The 24,902-nt window shown below is 36.3% G+C and overlaps 2 protein-coding genes across 2 annotated transcripts in view; both read right to left on the reverse strand.

The window, feature by feature from the left end:
• The window catches only part of LOC140666224 (uncharacterized), a 42,977-nt gene extending 36,933 nt beyond the window's left edge, over window positions 1–6,044 (reverse strand). The window contains exon 1 of the mRNA XM_072893162.1: window positions 5,664–6,044. The gene's annotated coding sequence lies outside the window, so the exon portion shown is untranslated. The remainder of the gene's footprint in view (window positions 1–5,663) is intronic.
• Window positions 6,045–8,644: 2,600 nt separating this feature from the next.
• The window catches only part of Mdy (diacylglycerol O-acyltransferase), a 91,114-nt gene continuing 74,856 nt past the window's right edge, over window positions 8,645–24,902 (reverse strand). The window contains exons 9-12 of the mRNA XM_072893126.1: window positions 19,921–19,965; window positions 13,226–13,404; window positions 9,736–9,886; window positions 8,645–9,297 (exon numbers count right to left, since the gene is read on the reverse strand). Coding sequence (XP_072749227.1) covers window positions 9,121–9,297; window positions 9,736–9,886; window positions 13,226–13,404; window positions 19,921–19,965 — 552 coding nt within the window. The 3' untranslated portion in view covers window positions 8,645–9,120. The remainder of the gene's footprint in view (window positions 9,298–9,735; window positions 9,887–13,225; window positions 13,405–19,920; window positions 19,966–24,902) is intronic.

Below are 24,902 nucleotides of genomic sequence, written 5' to 3' on the forward strand. Positions count from 1 at the left end.
ATTAGCCTCGCAATTTTGCGATATCAGTGATCTCTGTTTTCTGCAGCATATTTGAAAATAGTACGAATGGTGCGAATGAAAACAAGAAGTTTATAGATATTATTACAACTGTCAAATGTGACTAACGAACAAAATTGACACATAAATGCCGTAACAAAAACTTTTCAATTCAGTTAAAAACTGGTAGATGTTCTAGACAGCACTTGAGAGTTATTTCCCCCGAATTTAAACTTTTCCGCGAGAAAGTTTAACGCTATACCTCCTCTTGTTATATCTCATTAATCTCCAGTATTCTCTCGTTAACCAAGCTTGAAATTTGTACTGAGAAAAGAAGTCCATTGTCAAAAGCGCATGATTCTACTACTTTTACGTACAACTTTTTCGACTATTTCGCCGTTCAAAATATTATATACGAGATCATTTTTATCGCATGTACTCGACAAAATAATAATAAATGTCAAGAAAAGTAGCGTTTTGGTCATATCTACTGAAGGATCGCGAAAATATAATATAGTGGCAACAAATACGAAAGATGAAGAAAAAAAAAAAAAAAAAACACAAGAGGAAGAGAGCGCGAGAGATTCATTCCTGAAAGGGTGAGGGAGCGTGCTCAACACGTGTTTTCCTTATCGCGTTCATTTCGGAACCGCAGAGTGCAGTCACTCTAATGCCGGCATGACACTTGTCTTTTATCGCATTCGAGTGTCCTAACCGGCAGAGGACAGGGGAGAAGAGAGGCTTTGATTTATTTTGTTCTTCAATAATTCTCTTTTATTTTTCTCGTCGTTCGATCTTCGCGGCTACCTTTTGATCTATCGCTCTCGACACGTCGGCGACGATTCATTTTTATTTACGATCCAACGCTGCTGGGCGATGAGATTCATCACCCTTTTCCATTGACCTCTCTTTTTTCGTCCACCGCTCTCTCGATGCTTTTGATTCGTCCAGCTGTTCGCGATTTTATTTCCCCTCGTTGAAATCATTGCCAATGTGGAGAAAGCTTCACTCTCGTCGAGGGTCGGTGTGTGCCGAGCAGGAGCAGCCAAGCTCTTGATAAAGTACCGGTAAGGCTGTTTGACGAGTTTAACGAAGGGAGGATTCAGGAATTTGCGTGTGGCAACGGCAGCGACCTAGTGATTTCGCGATTAAAATTTCATCATGGTCGGTGGACTTTACGTTCGCGCGTTATAACGTGAATTTATTTTGGCGAAAAATGTGTGCGCGTAGAAAATTAAAAGGGCGGAAAGTAAAATTTTTCAAAAAATGTAATAGTGTCCTAATAAAGAATGAATAGACATGCATAGTGGCGAATGCAATTGTTTCACAAATTGTTGTGAAATGTAGCAAGATTGTGGGAACAATCATGAGGGAGAATAAAATGTTATATTTACGCGATAAAGGGACAAAGAAACATATACTTTAGAAAAATTATCAGATGTTTCGTATTGGAAATACAATATAGAAATCAAGTAAAACTATATTGAAGTGATATCGCGGATTAATCTCTACGATTTAAAATGTTAGATGCGCTTTTCGCCTCATGATTCGGCGATTAAATGTGATAAAGGAAACACGTATTGAGCACGCTTTCTCACTTCTCGTAGCTATTCGCTTTCACAACCTTCATCACTATCGTCTCTCGATCAGTTCACGCCCGTTCATATCGCTTTTTCACATCCTGCTCCGCTTCCTCAATCTCATATCTCAGGCTCGTTCGACTTTCCTCAGAAATTTTCGTCAACGCTGAATGGTGACGAAGAAAAACGGTAGTTGAAAAGATAGTTCTTAAAAAATTTATGTACTTGCAAAAAACAAATTTTAATATCAAAGAGAATTTTATCAGATATTATTATTATTTTAAATGCAGAATTTTTTCTTTGATGAAAATTAACTATAGAGTAGTATTCTAAAAAAGAGTATAATCGATATAAATCGATATATAATAGTAGTTCAATCAAGTCTGACTAATAAAGAGAAATTGATGGTCAAGAATAGATTGTTGCTTGAGGTGTGGCAAACCTTTGCATACTCTTCGAACTTAGAAATTATTCAATATGTTCCTAGTTGCCTAACTTGAGTAATTAGTTTTCTACCATGAAACTAAATAATAATTCAATAATGGAATATTACAGAAGCGACAGAATGCCATGGTATACTGATAGACATTTTAGTAGGATCAATGATTAAAGAAAAATTCATTGTTGAATAATATTTTTTATTTCCTTGCTCTTTTAAGTAAAAATAATCACATTTTTCAATAATAAACAATCAATAATACTAATTGAAATCGTGTTGTCTTTTCATCAATTCTTTAAATTGTTATAAAAACATATATCTACATTTAATACTTATTTGTTTATGTTATTTTATTTATTATTATTCTTTCCTCGAAAAAGAGAAAAAGCTTTTACATTAAATCTAATACATCTTCTTTAACATAACATGAATTTCCCTTTTCTTTTATTCGTGCTACAAATATTTTATCGCATGGATATAATTTTCTAAATGAAATTAATATTTAATTAAATACGAGATGTCCAATCATCATTTTATGTCTTACCATAGCTGTCTGCGCGTATTTTGCAATATCGCTTTTTCTTTCGTAAACTGAATAGTGCCGGGCTTGATGGGCCGCCATTAACAAGACTATCTATACGTTGGATAATCTGGAATCGGTAACGACCGTCGAGAATTAGGTCAAAAGCCTAGTCAAGCGATCATTCGGCAATCGAACGGCAAATAACTATTCCCACTTGCACTCATGCAGCGCCGATTTTGTAATGATTCCATGCACGAAAATACAATCCACAACACGCACTTCTGTGCGTAAACCCTAACCCCCGGCCTTTATTTTCAGATACAAAGTTGAAAAAGTTATTCGGTATTTAAATGCGTCCGACACGATTACCGATTCCACTTTATCTAGGATAGCATAGCATTGCACAAAAATTGATTAATTACAAAACAATAGTATTATAGATTATGTTTTTCAAAATCTTGCATTGCGATATATCTAGATTTGGCAGTGGCTATTGACAATAATAGTAGTAAGACAAAATATACATATTAGTCTTAGGCGACTCTCGAATCACGCAGCGACAAGGTTCATGGAATACTGACGAACGGGTTAATCGATTGAAATTTTGCATAATCTGACCCGTTGTGACGTAGATGGTTTCAGGGCATTCACCGAGACGCGATATAGACAGTCACTTGTATTATAATCTCAGGGGACATTGCGAAAAGGTTAACGTGAAGCTATCGAATTTCCTGTTTATATGGTAATTTCTTTAATAGAGATTAATCAAAAATCAAACAATTCTACAATATGTAAATTTATAACGAATATGCATGTCAATTTAATATCAATATCTTATTATAGTTAGATATATTAATATTCTCTATAGAATATTATTTTAAAAGTTATCAAATTTCAGAAATTGTATCGCACAATTATATTTTTAATCGAAAAACTCGTCAGGAAAAAATCCACGATTAAAAAATAGTATAGTTAGAGTTTCTAAAAATTAAACATGTTTAATTAAGTTTTTCATCGTCGAAAAAGAATAAAAGCTGCACATTTTACAATCGTTCAATGTAGTATGAATTTTATCCAAGCAAAAATTTTATCCAAGAAAAATAATCGTATAATTCTCATCTATCTCGCTTGTCTATCCTTTTCCGCGGAAATCTTCGCGTCATTGCTCTCGCAAAGTACCGTCGATCGTAAAATGATAATTCGACCGATGATGATCGTTTCAATTTTCCATGTGTCGGTTGCGAACGTCCACGGATGAGCGGTACAATTTTTCTTATAGTGAGATCGCTGTGCGTGGCTCTTAACAAACGTCGAGTCATTGTTATCGGACGTCCGGAATGAGGGAACGGGAATAACGTTTTTCCCGGGGAAAAAGAAACAGCCGAAGAAAAACCGATGAGTCGAAGGGGCAGCGCTAATCGATCTTGGACTATTTTCGACGGGTTTATAAACGAAGCGCATTAAGGCGGACTAACCGATGCCGTTTAGTGTCGCAGGTAAAACCCAGGCGCTAAGTAATTAATTTTTAAACGAACCTTATAAATTATTCTCCAAGAGAATTTTCTCGGATAAATAAGTGTTCTAGTAGCAATAGGTACAGAGCAATGGATTACACACATATTGCACGTTAACACTTCAAAGAAACATATGAATTAATGATAGTTATTGGAAATCTGTGCGAGCTTAACATGAAATTGAGATGGAATTATAAGAATATATTTATATACTGTCCGAAATAGAAAGAGAAAATTCGAAATTTCATCGAAAAATAGATAGAAATATTTTTATCTTAGAATAAGACATTTTTAAAATTGTTTATTGTATAATTCTGAAAAGTTTGTTGAGATTAATATGTTTGTATCGCATATCCAAAAGATATGCTCTAGTATGATATGTACCTCTCATCAGATTATTATATAAGCAGGTTATTGTAAACGCGCTGAGCAACTGAATTAATTCTCTGCATTTATAAAATTTGTAACGCAACTTGTATGAAAAGCATGCAAATGTACATTGTGAAAAGGATAAAATTCGCGGTGATGTAACGCGGATAGCTCAATGTGCATTTAAATTAACGATGAATTTTTCTCCACATTCGTCCGACAAAGAGCGCCGCTGCGACGCTATGTCGCAGCATCGTAATTGAAATCGGAAGAGAAACGCGGAACGACGTCGTATCTCTAAGAGAGGAAGCAAAAAGGACCCATTGTACGTTCGCTCGTCGAGGACACTCTCGAATACCCGGCTTTCGTTAACCGTCTGCGACTCGATTTACCCGAACGCACGTCCCACGTACCGAGTAAATATCGCGAGGGAATCGAATTCACCCGCCCAGCGGCATATATTCACGGTAAACAGGGACATTGTGGATTTCCACTATTCATCAGGTAACGTTCAACTCGATAGCCTTATCTTCCGGTTATGTATTATTAAAGTTATTGAACGTTTCATTCGCATAAAACTTGCAAATCGCTCACTCAGTTATATTGGTACACTTAATAATAATATTCGCTTAATAAATAATCATAATTTATATATATAATCGCGTGTCTCCGATGTTACTGTACGTACTAAGAAGACTATCGTAGCTATTTCGAATATTTCTAAAAGCGTGCTGTAGCACGATATCGAGATAGAAGCTCGTAAACTAGCCTACGATTAAAATAAACCGAGATAGATTCATAAATATATTTAATGTCTCCCCCGTTAAATAATGACAGTAAAAAGATTCCTTACATTTTTTTCTAAAAAATAAGAAAATGTGTTTTTTCGATAACTATCTTTACAAGTATATAACGCGTATATGAGCTTTGTTTTCTGTCTTTCTTTCTCTCTGTTTGTGCGTGTATGTATGTATGTATGTATGTTCCGTCTATCTCATTCTGTCTCCATTTACGGCGCCGCGTCTAAATTGAATGGAACGTAAGTTATACTTGTCGCATTCATGCCGACAATTATTTGACAAATGCTGCGAAATCGAGATTGGCGAGACGTGCGTACCATTTTCCACAAGGCAGACACGTTCTACTTCTATCAGAACATAATGTCGCTCGCTATCTATAAAAGTCGCGTCCCTGCGTACGATCCCCGTCTCTCCCGGAATCTCCCTCTCGTAAAAACCAACCTGGTTGTTTCAGCGCGAGGTACGTCCTAGGTCATCCGGAGAGCTCCTCTTCCGGGCGGATCGAAACGCAGCTGCAGCTTCCACGGTGCGGGATATACGCGGTCGCGCCGCCCTTCTTCCCCGACTCGAGGTGACTTGTGGGCTCGATAAAGACGAAACAACTTCTACCGTCACTGCACACTGTCAGCGTAATACGCGACGAGAGCGGGACGCCTCGTGCATCGGCGATCACCTGTCGTGCGATCCATACGATACTCTCCTCGGAGGCGTCGCGACGCTCACTGCGGAGACTCCGCCGCGTACCCGCCCTTATAGCATCGTGTTGCGCTCGCACTGCGCCCCCTGCGCCCCCTGACCACCCTTCCACCTTCCTAGTCCGCCGCACCATCCCCCGCCATTCCCCCGCGCTACCCCTCTCCGGCGCGCAACCCCCAACCCCGTTCACCTTATACAGGATAATGCGAGCGCTCGTTCGGAGAGCGGAGAAACCGACCGATGCATTCTTCAAGGATGCCTCGTCGAGCAACGAGCTATAGGTAAGAACGAGGGAATGGTCTTCCTTTCACATTGCTCTCTTTCGGTTACTCAATCCTTTGTTTGCAATTGCATTAAAGCGGAAAAATACGCTTCGTCGTATCCTGTGCTCGCGACATGTCACGTTATCGTCCTTCCGTTGTAGAAGCAATATGTTTCAAAGATATGTGTACGAAAAGTCTGACGGGACCTTTGATGATCATTCTTTTGCATAAAATTTTAGTATGAATTGATACATTAAACGTTAACGCGAGTGGAAATCCAATGGCAACAAAAAGATACGAGACTTCTTTATCGTCATATTTACTCGACATTCAATGAAATTAATGTTTGGAAGCGCCGTGCAAATTATGAATTTCACGTCTCTCTCTCACAAATGTTCGTCATAAAGCGTTTCCGACGATATTGTGGTGCGATACAAGTCAGCCACGTGCCTCAGAAATTGCCGAGATATTTGTGCGAGTATTTTTTTCTTCATTTTCATATAAAGCTAATTTAAGAGCGTGCGAGTGCGCGATCCGCATGGAGATAATTGAATTAAAAGTCCCAACATATCAAGAGATGTAATTCTTGTTTTTACAACACGTTCAAGCGGATTCGTATATCAGTTTACGGAACAATGCAATCTCCTGCCAGAGTGACAGACAAAAAGTGCCTCCTATCTCAGAATTTCGGCGCTAACAAAGTTAATAACCGTGTCAAGTGCAAATGTTAATTTCTACCAGATAATCGCTATATAACTGACGCTAAATTCAAATCAACGATCTAATAAGATTCAATTTGTCGGGCGCGACGACAGACATTGGATGTTTTTCACTAGCGCGAGAAAAAATATAACAAAAAAAACCATGCAAATTATTTTCGACTGTCGACGAGTTACCGATATTTATATTCATGTTATTCTCAATTGATTAAATGCTGATTTTTCGACAAATTTGATAATTCTCTAAACGGAAATATATAATTTACCGATAGATGTTATTTTTAATTTAATTAAGAGAAAATTGCAAAACAAAGTACAGTAAATTCAATCTGTGCAATGCTTTACAAGTTTTTCCTCGATTTGACTGCAGAGGAAATTGTTATTTCTTTTAAGTTGATTCTTCAATTACAATTAATGCACAATGGATGACAAACAAAAATAGAGAGTGCAACAACATGTAGTACAAGTTAAAGTAATTTAAACGTGTAAAAAGATAAATGAAAAAAATCATTACTTAGCGCTGCGCTAAAATGAGTTGTCTTCAGATAAAAATAAACTCAATGAAAATTTTGTTTTAGAACAGATCGTATCGTTTTATATTTTTTTTAGACACTAACATATTTCTGAAAAATTAAATAAACAATAACATGTAACACATTACATACGCACGATGAATATTATATTGTAATATTATATTCTTTTACGCGATGGGACCCGTAGACAACTTTGTTGCTCTAAGAGATTACCATCCCAAGTGAGGTCGACATGTATCGCATATGCCTTATCTAAAATGTCTATAAAAATCTTATATGTTTAATATTTTACGAGAGATGAATCGAAGATATGTATCATGATTAATATTAAAGATAACATAGGAGTGGCGTAGTTGTCCGTTTAAATAATGCATTATCGTTCAGTTCTATTAAAGTATATAAAATATATGAATTTCTTACAAACAAAAATTATTTGACTGCAACTTATTTTGAAAATTGAATTCTGTCGCTAATCTACACTTCTTACGAATCTTATCTGTATCTATCATTCTGACACAAATGTATTTTCTACCGTTAGTCTTCAACATGATTAATTTATTTATCGTAGCGAGACAAACTCCTCAGAGAAGAAAAAGAAACTCAAAGGTCACAAGCTCAAAGAAGTGTTTCTTTCGAGGGTTAGGCTTCTTCATTCGTGACCTAACTACTTCCCCAACCAGTGGATTATTCATCTACGCTGTTCACCTAAATATCCTTTTGTTTTCTCTCACTTTGTGTTGTGACAGGTTTTATATGGATTATTTAGAAAGTTATTAGACCAGTTAATTACCATTGTTTTCTATATCCATCCTTTTTACATTTTATTATTTAGAAAGATTGCATAATAAATTAGAACACAGCATCGGAATAAAACCCATCTTTGTTAAAATTGCAAAGAGATTTAGAAAGTATAAAAAATACTAACAAATAAAATAATATATATATATTTCTTAATTTGATACCCTAATAAAAATTTTTAACAAGAATATAATTTCTCATCCCCCAAAAGAATAATATGTACAAAGAAAAATAAATCTATACATATGATTTTCACATCATTGGCGAGGAAAAAAACATGCATGGTCGCGCCCTTAAAAAGCTGTCTTTTCAACGATCCATGAGACAGCCCTCCAGTTTCCAGTTGAGAGGATAATACCCTGGTAACCTCGTGACCATCCCCAAGGTGCGGAATAAAAATTCCACAAAACTCGTACAAAAAATATTTTGTTTATTTGTCAACAGATGCACCCCGCTGTCGCGGAAGCGCAATTAAGAAATTACCACAGAAAAATTATTATTATAAGTTTCACTGTACACTGGATTGACTGGTAATTATTTACAACTTCATATTATATATTTATTATGTATTAATAATATTCTTATAAAACGTATATAATAGTACCATCAAACAATCCCGCAAACAACTACGGTTTCGTTTTAACGTTCATTCGTGACATCATTCATTAACGCGAACAATTGTATGACCTGAGGCACATTGTTATTGAATTTACAGAGAGAAATCATCAGAGCGATGATTCGAGGAACTTTTTCTCAAATTTTCCAGAATACAAGTGAATAGTTACACGATTGATGAAATTGAGGGTTTTGAAAGGAAGCGATAGATTGATCGCGAGCTTCTTTTTGGGAAGCTACTTTCATTTTCGCGTTTTTATTATTTTAATCTCCCTTATACCACGGAATAGTCCTCTAGTAGAGTCTCGCCAAAATGAGTTACAACGTAATCGTGGTAATACATCATTATACAAAGTGGTTGCCCGATGATGAGGCTCGCCCATACGACGATGTTGCCCCATCTGGCGCCGCAGTATCGCTCCACCATCTTGCTCAACACCGACAGTGGTATCTAGAATGAACAATTAGCGTTGCACGACCGGAATTTCCGTACTTAAGGGCGGACAGGATGGATCTTGTACGCGCATACAAGATATAGTATGCGCAACGTAATTTCATACAAAGGCCCATAGCTAATAATGTTGCAGCGTTTGCGAAATCTCTTGGAATCTCTATATAAAGCACATTAACTAAAGTCATTATATATAATTTAACCTCGTGTTTAACATTTATAATCTTTTTTTAAATATATTTTTTTTATGTGAAGTTTAAGAGTTTGATTGAATTCCGCCCCATTTCCCAGGATTAATAGCGATCTTAGAATCAGAATGTTATTGAAACTGTCTGAAGCCGTATAGTTTTTGAAGGATAAACAAGAATTTCTTGACGCTAAAGTCAATATTTGCACAGTCAACAATACATAGTTGAAGTAAACGCGCGGAAATCTTACCTGTCCCATCATACCCATAAACGCCCATATCTTGAATGTCTTCAAGGGTACGCTGACGAGATATTCGTGGAAGAAAGCGCTGATGAAGAAGACAGTCACTGATGCCACGGTTTTGCTATAGCCCATCTCCACAATCGGAATGTAAAGATGTCTGCAACATAAATATGTCATTCATGTTATATTATAAAGTAAAATTTTTATCTGGCGCAAAAATATATTTTTGCTTCTTTCCAGCGATAACTTTTGCTAAAGAATCAGTCATATAATAGTCTTCTAGCTAAATTGCGCACATTCTGTCCGATAGAAAATGCTCCAAACAATTTAGTCGATTAAAGGTCCTGATTCTAAGCCTGATAACAAGGAATCCATTTGGAGCACGTTCGCCTATTATGCCGACAATATCATTATCGGCTTCACAAAGGGGAATAGACACTTCTACAGCATCCGCGCTTTTAGACGGCGACGTTTCGCCGTGGAATACACGCGGAACGTTGTTAGACCGATAAGATAGATAAAAAGTACGATGGTGACAAAGGCGCGAATTCCGCTCCGAGAAATTAAAGCGATATCCAAGAAAGTTTCACCGGATTGGCAACACTTTGCCGTTACCGTTTTCGTTTGTATGACGGAACAAGGAGAAATAGACAACTCGGGGAAAGAATCGTTAGCCGCTTGGTTATCGGTGAAGCTGCATCGGAAAAGAGACGAGAGTACGAGGAGAAAGATGGGAAAAAGAGCACCAGGAGACACAAGGCGGAAGGAAGGAAAGAAAATTCAAAGGTAGAACGACGACAGTTCTAAGGATTTCAGACCGTACACGTTTTGCCGCGGTCCCAGGACTCGAGATTCCGCCTTTTCCGCGCCCCTCATCTTCTTTCTTTTCTTTTTCTCCAACCGAGGGGCGAGCATCTCCTCCGCGCAAGCCGCTCGAGAATATCTCCAGTTATAGAGGTATTATAAGTGCCGCGGGGAATAAACAGCCTTAAGTGCGCATCGCGATGCGTATCGGCTTTTCCCATTACAAACCTGAAAAGACGTCGTCGTCGGCCTCAACGTTCTCGTCAACAACGATACACTTCCGTGCGTCTAACGTCGTCTGGAATGCATTTAAATTTTCACCTCGCACCTTCCTTCCTCCCCTTCGCCGCACGTACTATAAGCTGCGTGCCAGTCGCAGCTTGCAATTGCAGCTGGGGATCTCGGTTGGTGCGAAAAAAAGGAATAAATGACCGTAAGTGAGCAGGTGCGTCGTGAGGTAAAAAGGAGCACGAGCCTCAGGACTTTGGAATCCTGAGGCTCGTATCGCGAAAGTTCGCGCGGCATCTCTTTAGCGGATCTCATTTTCCTTCGTTTTTATATCATTTAAAAAGAAGACATGGTTGGTCATTTTCATAGTACGTGTCGTGTTTTATAAAGATGTCTCGCATTTTGTAAGACCGTCTCGTTTTGATTATATAATGTTACCCACTGTTTTATACGTTATGTTACGTCTGTTACGATTAATTCAAGTAACGTCTCTCTTTTTAACGCGGCAAAATTAAATATCTCCTTAATAATAATATAATTAGCCTTAAATATCAGACTGCCAGAATATCAAATAAATAAATAAATATTGTATATCTATATAACAATAAGCAGATTAAATTATATATCTCGTCAATATCTACTCTCTACGATACCTACAACATTTGATTACTATCTAGCATAAAGTAAATTGGCTCTTATACGACATTCATGGTGAATGCCATACAGTTTGTACGTAGCAATTCTGAAGACTGCCTTTTCTCTCGGTCACATAATAAGAATTTTGTACGGCCACTTTTACAGGGATTTAAACTTTCTTTTGGGCTACTTTCGAAGTACAAAGAACCGGCGTGAGCTCTTGAAAGGAGGTCGTCACTATGGCTTGAGTTGTTAGGTGCACGTGCGATGGGTAACCCGTATAGAAGATGGAAGGCCCGCCGGAAAAGTCTTTCGGAACTTTGCTGATTGTATTGAGCGGGGGATGTATAATCTAATGTGGCGGCGACAGCCGAGATGTATGAGTTGAAGTAGACATTTTAGGCGAAATAAAAGGTTTTTATACACGAAAACTCATTCTTGTAAAATAACAAGATGTCTCTTAAAATATATTATGTAATAACACACGCATCTCTATATGAAATGTAAAAGTTTACACGTACAACACAAACACTGAATTGTTCTTTCAATTTCGATGTTATTATTATTATAAAAATTCAAATAAATAATAAATATAATATATATATATATATATCTATATGTATCTAGTATGTATATATTGAGAACGTGTATAAAATAAAAAATATTATTTATTCTATAGAATCTCTGGAGCTTATTATATGTAGACAAATAGAGTTCCGTAATTTTAAAAATTTAATAAAATTAAGGTCTTTTCTGTACAAAAATATTAGATAGCCAGCGCAACATGACTCATTTTCCTCCTCCGCTTGATGTTTTTACGTAATTGGTAAGGTGCACCAACGTTACTAAGGCGATACACGGAGTGTTCCGGGTTGAAATGACGGTCATAGCTGCGAAATAACCTCAGTGAGACGCGTATTGCGTTATTACATAATCATGTTACCCCTACACAGCTGAGTCAAAGGTGTAAAGTGCACGGAGTAAAGCGTCGAAAGTTTTTCCTTCTACGGAGCAGAAGGTACGCGAGAAACCGAGTATTACGAAGCGTAGAGATGGCGAGAGTAAATAGCGTAAGAGTGCAAGAAAGAGAGATGGGAGACAGGAAGTAAAAGAGATGAAGGCCGTCGCCTCTCGCTGCATGCCGGACCTTTGATCGACTCTTTCTCTGTTCTATCTAACCGGGGTTAAACTTCGTTAACAAGTATGCCCCGCTTTAAGAAGATTTAATTACATTTCTCGCGAATGTCTGGCATCCCCGTCTGATCTACGGAAAGAAAGAGAAGTTCGCCATGAATCGGAAACATTTAACCGCATGCACTTTCTTGCGAATCTGATTGCTTCGCGGTTAAGTTTCGCAATTGTATTAAGTCTTGCTTGATTCATAATAATAAATGGCGTTCTAGATTATAACTCGATGATATCTATTCTTAATACAATTTTTAATAATTCAAAATAAAGTATATCATTAAAACAAGTTTTTTTCACTTAATTATGAATTTCAAAAAATTTAATCACATTAAGTAATTGCGTTTTTTAAAACGCAATAATCAATATTTCTAAAAAAAGCAATACTAATAATTAATGCTTGGTATAAAAAAAATTTCAATATCTATCAGTTAATTATCAACGTTTTAAAAATAATCGCTCAGCTATCCAAAATTTAAAACATTGAAGAAATCCTATACTCATTTGTCGCTTCATATTTAAAATTAAACTTATGATATATTTATTAAACTCGACAAATTATTTTAGATTACTCTAAAATAGTAGTCAAAATTAAAAATTGAAAATATTAAACGTTGCTAGAAATAAAAATTATTTTACTCACCGTACAGCCCAGCGATGAATTGGCATATTCCAAGTTCTCCAAAATGTATCGATGTTGTTTGCGTTCCACCAGTCACAGTAAAAATTCCGATCTGCGAAATGCAGCAGCTCGCCCATCAAGTTGAAAAAGGAGTGAAACGTCAAGTAGAAGAAACAAAGCCACACTAAATGATTCGGTATCTGAAACAATAAAGATTTTTTACTTATATAAGAAATAAATTTCGCGAGCACAACAATCGCGTAATTTATGATCGAATTAAATATTAAAGGAAAATAGTTCAGTGTAAAAAGTTAACTTGTGTGCCAAGAATAAAAATAGATTCTCTGCTTGAGATTATTTTATACACAAGAAGATTATTTAAATACAAGATCATTTTATAAGTAATTATTTTAATATTTTATAAGTTCAACACTCCGATTCTTCTGTTTCAAAAATAAGTCCTAATTGTAAAACGAAAATATCGATATACGTATATTGCTATATTAAGAACGTGATTCCATTCCATCTAATCCATAAATACGTTAGCAATTTTAATTCGAAAATATGATGTAAGTTTTTTATAACACAAGTATCGGAAAATGTACACAACTTTGGTGATTATTATTACTCTTAATTTATATATTCATTATATTCATGAAAAAATATCTTAAAAATGTAAATGTTGGAATTTTAGATCTAAATATGAAAATCTCTTAAATAAAATCAACAGTTTTGTACTCAACTATAAAATATTCATAATAAACATTACATATATTTAAAAATCATCGACTTATTTTTAAAAATCTTTAGATTTATTCAGAATTAAAAAATATCGTTTATTAAGAAAGAAAATAATTTTATATTTCTTTATATTTTATCTTTGTCATAAGTTTGCATAAAATTTCTCGTAAAATTCGCAAAATGCGTGTAAAATCGGCAAAAAATATATCCAAAATACATGTTTATGGTGCAAAAAGATGCCACGATTAATGGAAAACTAGAAGATCGTCGAAAAGCTCTTTCTTTTATTTATTATATGTCATGTTCTTAATAGACTGAACAAAATGCAAAGCTTTGAAATGACATCGGAAAAAATTAACTGATACGAGATATGATCGACGGGCAAAGAGAAAAACGTATTGTAGTATTATTTATGTATCTGCAGATGAAGTAAATAAAGCAACAGTATAACGAACTTATAAAGTATACTGTCTATTCCTTTAATTATGCTTTAATAAAAGTAAGTAACTTAGATCGAGTCTTTGATCATCTATCGTGCTTATATATAATATAATGCAGCTCTAAAAGTTTTTATCCATTTTCTTAATAATCCTAATGTTATTGAAAGATTAAGGAAAAAAGTAATATTATTATATATCACTATTGTGTCACTTTTTTATCTTGTATCTCAACGTTAAGATTGATTATTTCCTTTTATACTGCGACATGCCTTGTGGTGAAACGACAACTGAAATAAATGCTTTCGCATCAAAGGAGTAAAAACGACGAGTAAAAAAAAAAAAAAATAAATATGAGCTCAATCTAACATCAGACGAATACTTTTGCGAAAATTTCTTTCAACTTTCATGGCAAAGAATTCCGAAGTTGTTTCGTTTCGGATGCCATTTCAAGGCCACCGAATCCCTGGTATCATCCGCGTGCTTCCACAAAACTCTCTCACACGAGCAAAGGACTTAATAATGTTGCCAGGCACAAAGGTCAAGTCCCTTGCGCCGCAAGGCATTCGCGGCACTTTCACGAAAAAAGGACAGAGAGCCCTTCAGAGCACTTCCTCCCGCTTCCTAGCAGCCTCTTCCGCCATAGTCCGGGAAAACTTACCTCGGTGTTTTAATTTCGTTTACTCGGGGATGCTACTGTAGGAGAAAAAGGAAGACAGAAACGGAGTTGGAATTTGCAAAGAGAGAAAGAGATGACGAGAAGAAGATAGGGAGTAGACCAGAAGCCAGTGAATCGTTTGAGATACGTTGACGATACCACACAAAGGGAAATGCAGTAAACTTTTAAGCTGTCTCCTTAGCCAGAGGCTATCCGAAAAAGAAACTCTTTCTCTTCAAAGAGTCAAGAGAGATGTAAAATCTTGCCTGATGTCACAAGTATAGTCAAACAGAATATGTATATGTGCACAGCATTTCGCCGATATTAGTAAGAAATATTAAAAAAGTGAAAAAATATTAATTTCAAGATGATCCTAATCTTTCAAATTCTCGTCTATGTCATCTTACATGTCGTCAAATTGTATCTTTTGCCTTTGACAACTTTTATTTGTAGTTCAAATCTTGGTAAATTCACGTAAATTTCAATCTTTCGATTCGTAAGTCATTTGAAAAAAATTCAAATTTTACAATGCAAATATATACACGGTCGCCGTAATAAACCTCTTTTCCATCTTAAAGAAACTTCGAATCAGAAATTGGCTTTTTTCCTCGCCAAGTCGTATACAGATCATTTCGATATACAAATACAAGATCTAATATTGAGATCAGCAAAGTCTACAAAACGACGTGCGTGAATTGCGCGAACAGGAAAGCGTTCATTCATATTGATGCGCGGCTCAAACATCGATCCCCGCGCAAGAAACCAGCAATATCGTTCGATTCGTGCTTGATCCTATCACCGACTGCATAACATTAATGCGTGCTTGGCTTACGTACACCATCCGGCAGTCGATTTTCATCGATAATGCAAGAATATCGGATTACAAGGCGCGGCGGGATTTTCTACATGCGCGTATCGATATGCGATGGTCGATACAGATCGGTCATATCCGCGTCATTAGTAGTCGTTGCGAAAAAAAAGTACGAGAGTGTATAAGTCGACCTGCTTAACCGCGTGCATCGCATTATGTTGGTAATCGATATTTTCCATTTTCATCTCGATCAGTGACCCTTCCTCATCCTCTTTTCAATTACTATTCTCTCTTCGTGTCCGACAACGCTCGACGTGTACCTGTCTGTCAAATACGTTTACGCTTATTAGGTCTTTTGAAAGGCATTAATATATGAAAGATATAATCCAGTAATAATCGTTTAGATAGAGAATGTAAATATACGACAGGATTGAATCTTTTAACTTTATCGAAAGCCAGTTATAGGCCTGTGAGTAAAAGTGTGGAGTTGTATTACTATATATGAATAACTATGCAAATGTTGCATAATCAAACTTCTAGGCTATACAGAAAAAAGATTTTAGACCAAAGATAGATATTGATTGATGGCGAATATTTAAGGACTCTTCCATTGTATCGCTATCGAAAAATAATGTAAGAGTAACAGTGTTATTAATACATCTTGCTATATGATACGCCAAAACAACGTGTCTCTATATCCCCCTATGTCAGATGTAACATCCATTATCCTATGTTTACTTGACGCGCAAATATCTTCTGCATCGTCGAGAATTACACGTCGAAAATTAGATCGTATCCATCGCAATGCGCAGCCTTTGCGCACCCAATCGACAGGTAAAAGCGACGAAGCGACCGCGCGACGACGGTGCCGTTATAATCGTCGTTTTGTACACTTCGGATGATTTTCAAAGGCAAAGGGATTTCGGAATGAAGCACTGACGCGCACGAAGGGCGCGGGCGTGTGCAAAAGGCGAGATCGAGCCAGAGAGAAAGAGAGAGAAAGAGAAAGAGAGAGAGAGAGAGAAAGAGAGAGAAAGGGGAAAAGGAAGGGACGAAGGACCTCGTTGGACTGCGGGAAAATTGCGTTTTCCCATTACGACGAGATTAAAGTCCCGTCCCGCATTGCAGTTCCGTCCTGTTTCTTCGACGCCACCCTCGGACCGACTTCGTATATAAGAACCGCAATTAAGTCTCGACGGTCACACGAGTCCCGAAGTCCACGATCCCCCCGCGGCTATTTGCGGTGTAAACGAAAAGTATAAGATTGTGCGCGAAAGATCGAGGGACGATCCTAGTACAAACAATTATTTTTTTCTACGCACGCGCGCAAGAACAAACAATTTACCATCGCGAATGAGCAATCTTTGCTTTAGGAGGGGAAAAAAAAAAAATCTTCTTTCTTCGTAGCGAAATTTATTTTGCCCCGGGGCTAATGAGCCGCCTCCCTTTCCTCCCTTCATGCGTTATTAAAGAACGCGCTGAGAGAGAGAGAGAGAGAGAGAGAGAGAGAGAGAGAGAGAGCTTTTTTTCTCTGTTTTACTCGATGCTTTTATTACCCATAATTTTATCGCTTTACTCTGTTTCAAAAGAATTCTGGGATTGAAAAGAATCTATTTTCAGACACTTTTAATTTTGCTCCGCGCTTAAATTTATTCTAGTATCGTATTCGATCTCCGTATCTAAGTTCTCATATTGTATCCGTTTTTGATATTCATGCATTACACAAACCAAGCTAGATAAAATGGATTAAACAAACACAGTCGGATTATGCACTACGACGGAATAATAATATATACTATCTGTACAATCAACGTGCGTGTGCATATTGAAATTTTCCATAAACAAGCTTGCATTTATTTCATATCACAGTATCACGGTTATCTGAACCGCGCGTCTCGGACGGAAAAAAATCGGCGGCACGAATCGACGAGTGGATCAATAATTAACAGTACAGCCGGTTCAATTAACGCGAAACTTCCATAACAAAACTCGGCCATGCACGACCACCGGTCTACCGTTTTAATCGCGAATAATCGACATCTACCAACTGGCCGGATGCGACGGGAAAGTCCGTCGCGCGTCGCTATACAGTCCCGAGGACAGTCGCTTTGGGACGAATTTATATAATTGAATTCGGTTCACTGGATTCCGTCCAGCATTCGAAACACTACGACCGGCCAGTTCCGATCCGAAGCATCCGAGCTAACGAGAGAATAACGAGCAACAGCGAACGAACGGACGCGAACGCGAAATAGCTCGGACGAGTCTGTACGTCGAAGAGTAGCAGAGCGTGTCGGCGCTGCAAGAAGAACATGAATAAAAAGGTACGATGAGTGCTATAGCGTTCGCATGAACAAACCTTTGCATATCGGTTCTTTTTTTTTTTTTTTTTTTTTTTTTTTCTTTTTGCTTTAGGTATGTATGTTCTCGATACGCCGAGGATGTTCTATAACAATCGTACATTCTCTCAACTGTGGATATCGGAGTTTCAAATACGAAAATAGAGATTATTTGAATATCGAGAGGAATTAATCTTCTGTAATGTCAAGCTAATTTTAGATAAAGTCTCGATGGAAATTTCTTTCCAAGATTATCAATATTGTAAAGATTAAAATAGTTGAAAGAAAAAAATTGACTTTATAAATTCAACAAAGAAGCTATCGTTTAACGTAAGTAAATTCTTTTTTCCTGCAAATTCTTTAAATAGATATTTAATTACTCACGAGAATTACCTATATTCTCGTAGATAGATTTACTATTTTGACATTTTCGCTTTTCCAGCAACTGTTTTTGTCAGCGTGCAGAAAACTGGAAAATCGGAAGTATCAAAACAACATCTTTGGCGCGTATCGTTGTGTATCGATCTCCCTGCGGACTTGGCGACAAACGACCTTTTTCCATCGTCGAGCGTGCATATTTTACCCGGAAGCGTCAGGAATACGGCCGATGCACGACGAAACTTAAATCAGGAATTCATAGATTCCGGCGTACTTTTCGCGAACGCCCGGAGCTCTTACAGAATCCCTCCCCTTTCTCTCTTTCTCTCTCTCTCTCTCTCTATATATATATATACTATATATATATATATATATATATATATATCTTCTTCAACTCTTCTTTGAAAAGAAACACAACATTTCTATTTTACGTTCCCATATACAACTTGTTAGTTTCATTTCCCGACATGCAACAGATCCAAATTATCGTAAAGGATTCTAATTGAGAACATTGAAGTTAATTGTTTCTCACGTCCTATTCTTTCACATAAAAAAATGTGGCAATGCAAAACAGTATAAATAAATAAATAAATAAATTGACAAGTAAAAGTCTTCGCAAAATTACAAACGGTTAGGTTACATCGCGACAAAGCTGTCTTCATTAACGATACCGAATATTCCCGAATAATATGCATTATCCGATGGAAAATTTTATTTTACACATTCTGGATTAGAATGTTCTTGTTGAATATTCGTATAAGAAAGCTGATGCCAGTTTGCAGACTTATGCAACGAATAGATTTATACAACGTGTGTTGTGTTAAGCACGGCATTTATCGACGACACGTAGTTCGATATGAGTTTTCTCTGTCCTACGTTCTGGCTGTCGAACGAGCTCGTAGTCGTGGTAAAGTTCAGGTGGAAACTGCGTTCTATTGCGGAAGGGAAGAGATTGAATTCGCAAATATTGCCTCGAGACTTTCCTCGTAAAAGGTGTGCTGTAGAAAAAGAAAGAAAATCTAACGCGAAAAATTGGAAGTATCTATCTATGCAGTTTTGCAAAGAAAGTACGATCGCGTGTAAACTGTATTAATATGACGACGAGCTTACAAATTCGCTAAAAGAAAGATTTTACGTTAGAATATTAACGTTTAATAATATTTTATATAACAAGTATGCTTACGTTAATTGAGAAATACTTAATAACTGGATAATGGAGTCATACGATATCCGTCTACTTGACAAGTCTATGACAAAGTTTTAGAAATCACTGATTTATAACTTATTTCGGACACACCCGGTACGCGCTTATAAATTTGCAAGCGAATATATAGATATATGTGTATACTCACCGCTAACTTGAGAAGACGCTCGGAGGCCTTGGCTACATCCATATTCTGCAACGCAAACGAGAGAGGCACAAGATTATTAATGTAGAAGATAAATACATGAGAAACGTTAAGAGAAAGAGAGGATAGGAATTAAGCAGATATGCTTTAAAGCTGAACGCAAAACAAATGCAAGTTAGAGGCCGGGTATTTGTGAAAGGGCGAAATATGTTGAGGGCGAAACCATCTACAAAATGTAACTTTCTCTAATTGGATTTAAAATTGTAAATACCAACTCTAAGATCATTCCCTCGTGGTTGAATTATTTCACATACCTATCGCACAATTCGGAATCCACAAAAAAAATATCGTGATCGTACGCCGCGATAGAAATTTTCGGCTGCGCGTTGCAGTTAAATCGAATCAATGAATCGTCAATTCTTTTGAAAGGATGCAATATTTATACCCCGTCTCTGTACAACGCGCTATGCTCTGCCGCGGTACAATTGAAGGTTTATTTTCGTGCGAGCGTCTATACACACACATGCGAAATTAGATTAACGTCACGCATCCGGAAAGCAAACCGCAATATTTAATCCGCGTGTCGAAAAAATGTGGTTGTATGATATATCGCTTTTATTTTTATTCGAGGAACATTGTTCTGTGAGAAGTTTTGTTTTGACAGCTATCTCTCTAATATATCTGGAAATTCGAAGATGATCGTGTATAGATCAAGAATATGGATATGATAAATGTTCATAGCTGAAAATAAATCTTTGAATAATATTTGAATAAAAAAGTTATTAAATTCGTTGTAAAGATAATCGATAATTCAATCATTATATTTCAATTATTATTAGATATTTAATATCTATGATTATATTTAAAAAATATAATCCTTGCTTATTTTAAATCATTTCTCAGAATTTACTGTTTTCAAAACATTTCCATATAATTGCTTTATCTTTCAAAGTGCAATAAGTTTTTTTTATTTTTAATGTGATGCGTTGATGCGATGATTGTTTCTTAAATATATATAAAAATATGAAAATGTCAAAAAAAAAATTCTAGCAGTCACTACCATACATGCCAAATTCCTAACGTGTTCATTTTATTTCTGATTAAGATCATACACGATTCTGATAGTGTAAATTATATTTAATTGTTAATATAAAATCAAAACTAAATATCATTGTGCACTTTATTAATTTATAGTTCGTAATTTCGAAGTAATATTATTTGAAAGACAATTTAATTAATGAACCATTTAGTGCATTTATCTAATATTTTAATATGCAAATGGTGAATCTCCATTTAACCTTATTTAATTATCATTGATATCATTACAAGTTAATATATTACAAATTGAAATAAACTACTTTCCCAAAATAGCATTTCTAAAATCTGTCGGATAATAAAATTTAATATTCGAATCGGAATGATAGAATTAATCAGCAAAGTTTAACAAAGGTTCAAGCACTGTTAACTTAAGACACATTATTAAATTAAACAACTAACTTTTAATTTGATTTAACAGTAGCTTCCGTCACCGAACAAAGATATCCGACAGTTTCCTTTCCGGAATACAGATTTGCACTCGGTACATGTATGTCGAACGAGAAGCTTTCCACCGATGGAATTGATATTTCGTGCGCTAGCGCGCTAATTGAACATGAGGGAAGGGAACCGTCCCTCTGGTGTTCCGCTTAAGTGGCGGTTGTCGAGAGGTCCCTTCGAATGCTGTAACAACCAGCCCTGCGCTTGTATAACAGGTTTGCAAATAAATACCTTTGGAGTTTCGTTGCGACTTCAACGCATCATTATCGCGTGCACGCGCCAGTGATCGCGTGTTTCCTCTTAAAAAATGATATATCTTTGTTAAATATAAATGAAAATCACAAATCTGGAAATATAAACTTCGTGTTACATATGTGTATGTGCATTTCAATATACAACTTGTATATTTATTACGCAGTTATACACATTGAGCATTTAATGAAACATATTAAATATAAGTAAATCCTCTGCGACATCATTTTTAATACAATACTGTAATTAAAATATTCTTATTTATATTTTAAACGTAATCTCGGTTTTATTGCGCGCTTGCGTGTATACGTGTTTATGTGTGACAGATTTTTATATATATATATATATATATATATATATATATATTATGATGTCCAGAGAGATAATATTTAGAATTATATCGAGGAACATATTTCTCATGTCTCAATTTTCAACAAATAGTAAATTTAATGACAATGAAATGTATACAATTGGATCAGAATAATTGCAATTATCATGACATATAGCCATTATAGTTAATATTCTACAGTACATATACTGTGATAATATCATAATGTTAATTGAATCATTCATGTTTATGTCACAATTACAACAAATTGAATAGAAAAAAACGACAAAAGCAAAATAGAGAGTGATGCTATTATCTCTCGTGATAATAAAGTCAATATATAATACATGAAACAATGAATGTACTCCTCTTCATCTATTTCATAATAATCTGTCTGATTACCGCAATGCAAATGCAATGCTTTGCAGTTACAACTAGAAGAAGACTTTGAAAACTAATTGCGACGAATTACTGGTTCAAAAAAAAGGACGATTGAAGCAAGTGGTAATAAAACTTAAGGCCTGCATCGTAAACAAACGCTTACGTCCTGGAGAAAATGATTTTTTTACGACAGCAACAAGTTGTCCCAACGAGAATTTCATGTTTCCTTAGCGCCAACTTTACAGCTCGGTTTAATGAGGCCACGATACTTTACGCGGTCTGATAATTACAACCCCAGACAAGTGGTGAGCTCGGCTTGCGCGGCGCATCTGCTATAAAACGCGGTCTTTTCTTACGTGTTTTAATTGAATGATTAAAAAAAAGCCATAAAAGAATAGAATAAAAAAAGTACTTTAAACGCAGCACAAGCAAAAGAGAGCATTGCTGACGAAAAATCTTAAGATATGCACGATTTATTGATCTTATCAATCGTTCATCTAGAATCTAGATCTTTCTTCGAAAGAAGAAGCGAGCTAGTTGAATTTGTACGAAATCATGGCATTCCAAATGATTCCATCCAGAGAAACGAGAGTGCTCGGTGGCTTGAGAGAGTCTTCGCAAATGAATAGCGGTACTCGCGCGAAGACACAGACAAAGAAAAGGGAAAGTAAAGGGCGTTCTAAGGATTGAAAATAAAGCGAGATGGATTTTCCTTCGGTGAATCGCGTCCGAAATATTTCACGTAGATGGTTCCGGCCATTTCTTCCTCTCCTTTCTCATTCTCTTTTTATCTCTGTCTTGTTTTCGCTGCACTCGTGAAACGCATCGAAGCACAGATTTTTTAAAATAATATAGATAAAACACCGCGTTCGAAAAAAGTAGAATATACCTTTGATCCCTCTGATTATTATCCTTCTATGTATCGTTGTAAAAATTACAAAAGGGATTTTTTTACAGATTTATATGTATAATATATAAATATATTATATTATATTTATATGCATATATATAAATAACAATATAACTCAATACATGCGAACGCGCGTCATGATTGCAGCGATGTCAATAACATATTCGCTGAATGTTAGTAAGTTAAATTTAGTGAGACATTAAATATCGACGTGAGAAAATATGTCAATATATTTGAAAGCTGTTCGCAAAGTTGCAACAATGCACTAATACCTTCCCCTTCGTTTCCCTTTCCTGTCATCTTTACTCGACGATGATACAGTCGAGCGTTTTCATCCTTTTCGCGGCATAAAAATAAGCGCTACTTATGGCATTCGTGATAAATATACACGTTGCGGAATGCGAGAAAAGATGAGAAAAATGAAAGACAAAATGCGAACAGAGAGAAAAGAAGGAAGTTAGAAAAGATTTTCGCCATCAAGAAAACGGCCCCTCGTCATCGCCATTTCACGAAGGCGCTCGTCGCGTCGTTTCAATTAGCACCGAGAGATTTACGGCTTTGCATTCGCGAATACTTTGTTCCGCCACTGGAAAGAGTCCTCGAAATACCGGGAATTCGTCCCAGTCGAATTGAATCCTGGTCGACTGACAATAGCGCACGTCGAACGAGAGGTACTTATGTAGACATCGCGCCCTTTCATCCTTCATCGCGCATGCCAGTAACTCCTTGAGAGAGCTTTTACGAGCGAAGCAGATGCGAATCGATCCATCGATATTCTCGAAAGTTTATCTAAATTAACGAATTCTCAAAGTATTTTTACTTTCAATGTTAGTGAAAATCACAGCAATCAGGATGACGTGTAGCGCTAACAGAAATTATTGTTCCTTAAACTCGATGTCGTAATTAATCAAGTAATTAAAGTGGAGATTAAATTGATTAAAGTAAAGGTATTCGATTAAGCATTTAAAAAAATTTCTTACTTCTCTGACTTTTTATTTTCATGTAACGTTAAAAATGTGTCGAAAATATCCTCATCAAAAATGATGTAAAAATAACCTAACAATAAGTAATAACGCTTATTGTCAAGCGAGTTTCCGCTGACTTCCTGTTTCCATCACACGACAAGTCTGTTTTTCAGTGAATTAACGTCTAAAGAATTATCTTTAGAATTCAATTCACAATTCTTTTTCCGGAGATCCCAAAATATTTACTCCGATCTGACAACTTCCAGAGTCGCACTTCCAGACTACGTTATTGAAGAAGACAACAAGAAGACTGCGGCGGAAGACAAATAGAATTAAAAGGCGCTCGACGTGGTCTTAAGTGTTTCGTGTCGGAGCGTCGGCAAAAAGGCGGTTTCGCGGACAACTATTCTCGCTGTTCTTCATTCATTGACGTCTTCTGCTACCAGTTAGTGGTGGAATAAATATCGTCTGCATCCCTGTCTCGGGACAAACACCCGAGAGAAGAGAGAGAGGCCAGAAAAAAAATAATAGAAAATCATAACTCGCTCTTGGGACTGCAACAATTCTCACGAAAGTCCGAAACACTCGAATCTGTTCTTTATAAAGATTTTAT

This window comes from Anoplolepis gracilipes, chromosome 1 (assembly GCF_047496725.1).
Source record: "Anoplolepis gracilipes chromosome 1, ASM4749672v1, whole genome shotgun sequence".
Classification (NCBI taxonomy): domain Eukaryota; kingdom Metazoa; phylum Arthropoda; class Insecta; order Hymenoptera; family Formicidae; genus Anoplolepis; species Anoplolepis gracilipes.